This window comes from Neoarius graeffei, chromosome 9, assembly GCF_027579695.1.
Source record: "Neoarius graeffei isolate fNeoGra1 chromosome 9, fNeoGra1.pri, whole genome shotgun sequence".
In the NCBI taxonomy this organism is placed as follows: Eukaryota; Metazoa; Chordata; class Actinopteri; order Siluriformes; family Ariidae; genus Neoarius; species Neoarius graeffei.
In genome coordinates this window covers 29,771,152-29,775,539 of record NC_083577.1, presented here as the reverse complement: position 1 = coordinate 29,775,539, position 4,388 = coordinate 29,771,152, and the positions used below count along the sequence as shown (strand labels likewise).

Genomic DNA, 4,388 nt, shown 5'->3' with positions numbered 1-4,388 from the left:
TCATTATTTTTGAGTTAATATCTTATTTCAAGACTGCGTCATTATTTCACTTATTATATTTTGACTTCCTCATACTTTCAAAAGCTATCATAATAATATATTTTAAGATATCTTATTATTTGAGTTAATTCATTATTTCAAGATATTCTGTCAATATTTTGAGTTTATCCCCTTGAAAAAAAAAAGACAGTTTGTGCTTCAGGGTTTCCAAAAGGGGGGAAAAAAGACTGACACAAAGAACACTAATCTTTTAATCTGCAGTATTTTATTAATGAACTGGAACAAAACATCAATGCTAACTGATCTAATTCACTCTGACAGAGCACTCAAGTGGGAGGATTTTTATGGAACCAAAAACACCTAGGATTGGCAGTAATTTATCAGTAAATGTGTGTGTGAAAGTGTGTAAGTGTGTGTTAGTGAGAGGGTCGGAGAATGACAGTTTTCCTCTGTCCCAGTCCAGCTTCACTCTGATCCTCTGGAGTTTCTGTGCTACTGAGAGCTGAGTGAATGCATGTGGTGTAGAAACTGCATGATATTTATCATCATAATACCGCACACACCAGATTCCACTTCTGCAGAATATCACCCCCTTCCTCTGAGCAGATTCTGTCATCACACCCACAACCCACCACGTACAGTCTCCAACTTCAACATCCCAGCAGTGTGTCCCTGAGTTAAAGCCCTCAGATCCCAGGATACACCAATATTCATCAAATCTCTCTGGATTATCAGGAAGTTTCTGTTTCTCATCGCTGTGTCTCACACTTTTCAGATCATCAGATACAATGAGTCCAGGATGAGCAGTGTTGGGGTCCAGAGTTACAGGTGCTGAAAACACACACACAGAATTAAGAGTCTTACTGCATCGGTGTAGAATTGGGTATGGGCGTGTAATAATGGTTTCTGTAGGTTTCCACTGGGCGAAACAGCATGCAAAATTCGATCATGAATATTCGCTCTGGGGGCGTGTTCGCGGAAACAGCACGCATGTCTGGCTACCATGTCAATTAGCAAGTGCGGTTGCAGTACAGTGACCGGCTGCTAGCTAGCAAACTGTCCTTGAGGAATGTAACGTTAGATTAGCTTGTAAAATTATTCAGTTAACAACAGTTCCTATTCAGTGTGTAAAAACGACAACATACGAATATGACTGTTTTATAAGTTTGTGTGGCATGTAAATAACAATCCGACTTGATACTGACAACAACTGTGTTCATTAAGGTCACAAAGACATTATTAAATCATATCCAACTGTGCTAATGATGGCAAATATTGCACCGAGTCTTGCTTGTGAAGTGCCTGCAAACTTTAGCAGCCCGCTAATTTGAAGTGCTTCAGTTAAGACCTGCAGAGCCCTGACCAAGTTCGTGTAACATGACACATGGAAACAACAACAACCTGATGGTGATGTGGACATTGTTCAAGGCCCAGACACCTTTTAATCAAATCAAACATTTTCACGTAATAAGCAAAACAGCCTCCGCCTTCTGGATCAGAAATGTTTGGTTCCTCCCGCCTCTCTTTTGAAAACGTCCCATACCGAGAACACACATCCGCTGAACTGATTTGTTCTCGAGGGGCTTCATTTGAAAGCGGGGGCTAAAAACTTTTCTCTGTAGAACCCTGTCACTCCCTCCTCCCCCTCCCCCCCACTCTGGGCTCAAGAAGACAACAGAAGGGCAATAATATAACAACAACCAATCAGAATTCAGATACAACAACCAATCAGAATTCATATACATTCTGTTGCCAAATAAAATTGTAAACGTCCAACGTGTCAAAAAGGTTCTCGAGCCCTCGTCCTGTTTTACCGTTAGATCAATCACATATCAGCTTAAACTAGCATTCTAAAACTAGTGAAAGATCCCACAGAAGAGAGCCGACTCCCCCTGCCAGCCTCATGGAACGCAGTGTTTAAGGCTCCGGATGTGTTTTACTTCCATTGATGAGGGAAAGGAACATACACCCTCCCGACAGTCAATGCGTTATTCGCTTGTAAAACACATTTGCAAATTGGTAGAATGAGTTAATCATCATGTAACCGCTGATCCTGTTCTACAGGGTCGCAGGCAAGGTGGAGCCTATCCCAGCTGACTATGGGTGAGAAGCGGGGTACACCCTGGACAAGTCACCAGGTCATTGCAGGGCTGAACACAGAGACAAACAGCCATTCACACCTATGATCAATTTAGAGCCACCAATTAGCCTAACCTGCATGTCTTTGGACTGTGGGGAAATCCGGAGCACCCGGAGGAAACCCACACAGACACGGGGAGAACATGCAAACTCCACACACAAAGGCCCCCGGTGGCAGCTGGACTTGAACCCAGGACCTTCCTGCTGTGAAGCGACAGTGCTAACCACTACACCACCATGCTAAACAATGAACTACATATTATTATTATTCATGAATTATTACAGTTCTGAACTTCAAATTTTAAAAGTCTGGACTTTGGAGAGATGATGGATACTCTTTTGGTGGAACACAATGGAGCAAAATATTGTGACCCTCTTACAGTTTGTTGACCTGAAGTTGGCGCCACTGGGGGTTGGCATTGGGTTTATGTCCCTACCAATGTTAATACCAAACCTATGCCATTGTCTTACTGTATTGGACGGTGTACTGCATCTTCTCCCAGACACTGAACTGCAGGTTGGCCAGATGTTTTGCCACATGGATCAGTGCTCCTGAAAGCTCCTCTGGATGCTGCAGTGTGCTCTGGGCTCTGCAAAAACATTCAGGAGTCAGTGTTGCTGTGGGTTTGGATTCAGAAATACAGAGAATGAGAGCGACAGGAAGCACCTCACTCACCTTTTCACTGTGGCCTTGTAGTTCTGTAAAACAACAAAACAAACATCAGTGGATATGATTTGCATTTTTACATCAATGAAATATGATGTTTCTGATGATGGAAATAAGTTTCATTTTCTCACAGTATAAATACTGACTAAATGACCCTCACTTCTAAGAATGAAACGTCTTCAGCTCTCATCTTCACTTCTATGGCTTTGATTTTGCCTGAAAGAGATAATATATCTTTGCTCAGCTTCTCAAGCTTCTCCTTCATCATCTGACTCTTCTGCTCCTCTTCCTCTCTCAGTGCAGTGATCCTGACTGCCTCTTCATCTTGTAGAAACTGGTGAAGCTTCTCAAACTCCTCCTTAATCTGACGCTCTGTGTGTTGGGCCTGAATCTGCAGTGAAGAGAAAATCAAATGAAACATAACTAAATATGCAATGAAACAAAATACAATTATAATATCAAACCCATGTTATTGATTCTAACCTTTATATGTTCTGCAGTCTGACTCCATTTCCATTTACAGTTTTTAAATATCTTCAGTTTCTCCTGTAGGGGCTTCAGTGCAGTTTTGAGCTTCTCCTGAAATAAATTAACACGCTGCATGGAGTCTCTGTGTTTTTGATATTATTTGAACTCAGATGAACTAAATTGATTGCAAAGTAATTGTCATGATAATGAACAACAGCATTTGTTCACATGTGACCCATGAGTTCATATGTATGTTTTATTTACCTTACAGTCTGTTATTGCCTCATCAATGGGGCAGAATTTGTGGGTGGTGTGATTTCTTGAAATCTGACACACCACACACACCGGCTGTTGATGATCCAGACAGAAGAGTTTGAGTTTCTCACTGTGCAGACTGCAGACTGTTTCAGACCCTGATGAAGATCTCTGACTTCTCTCCTGTAAGAAAGTCTCACACAGGTTCTTTAAGGCCAGGTTTATGGGAGGCTGAGCCACAGATGACTTCCTCCTACAAACAGGACATTCTCTGGATCCTTTGGTCTCCCAGAACTGCTGCAAACATACTTTACACACACTGTGACTGCAGTGCAGAACAACAGGATCCTTGAAGATTTCACGGCACACAGGACAGGAGAAATCCTCCTCTGAAAACTTAGAAGCCATTTTGTTTGCTGCTGTTGTTGTTCTCTCTTGTCCGAATGCTCAGAGTTTCAATTTCACTTCTGTGAAAAGTAATCACATCCTGATTTCAGGTTTCTTTAAAGTTAAATAGATGACTTTGTAGGTTCAGTTAATCATCACTTCCTTTCACTGTGCTGAAAATGAGACTCGGATTTCTCCATAAACTGAGAATAAATCTCAACTCACCAGAGCAGAACACTGCAGGCTGGAAATGAAGGACTTTGGTCATGTCAGACTTGGCACTTCCTTAATAGGAGGAGTTTTCGAGAGACACATTATGACCTGTTACACTCCTCAGTTACATCAGAAACAGCACACGGCACTTACTTATGTTTAAGCACTGAGCATTAACTGTAATTTTGGTGCAAATTTATCCAGTGATGAATTTCACTCTTCTGAACTGAAAATAATGTTTCACTTCTGGAATCATTTA

At 41.6% G+C, this 4,388-nt stretch overlaps 1 protein-coding gene across 1 annotated transcript; it reads right to left on the bottom strand.

Moving 5' to 3' along the window:
- Nucleotides 1–282: 282 nt before the first annotated feature.
- On the bottom strand, nt 283–4,028 carry LOC132891568 (E3 ubiquitin-protein ligase TRIM39-like). The gene is made up of 6 exons (XM_060929276.1): nt 3,539–4,028; nt 3,290–3,385; nt 2,967–3,197; nt 2,816–2,838; nt 2,611–2,729; nt 283–831 (listed from the first exon to the last, which is right to left on the bottom strand). Exons 1-6 carry the CDS (start codon nt 3,935–3,937, stop codon nt 305–307), a joined length of 1,395 nt encoding a protein of 464 aa, XP_060785259.1. The 5' UTR covers nt 3,938–4,028; the 3' UTR covers nt 283–304.
- Between the last annotated feature and the right edge of the window lie 360 nt (nt 4,029–4,388).

What these genes read in the sequence shown, in the direction of transcription:
- LOC132891568 (XM_060929276.1), bottom strand. Translation starts at nt 3,937, where the DNA reads ATGGCTTCTAAGTTTTCAGAGGAGGATTTCTCCTGTCCTGTGTGCCGT. An exon ending in AGACTGCAGAACATATAAAG is followed by an intron (nt 3,198 to 3,289) that starts GTTAGAATCAAT and finishes TCTTCACTGCAG; the next exon opens with ATTCAGGCCCAACACACAGA. An exon ending in GCAGTACACCGTCCAATACA is followed by an intron (nt 832 to 2,610) that starts GTAAGACAATGG and finishes GTGTGTTTTCAG; the next exon opens with CACCTGTAACTCTGGACCCC.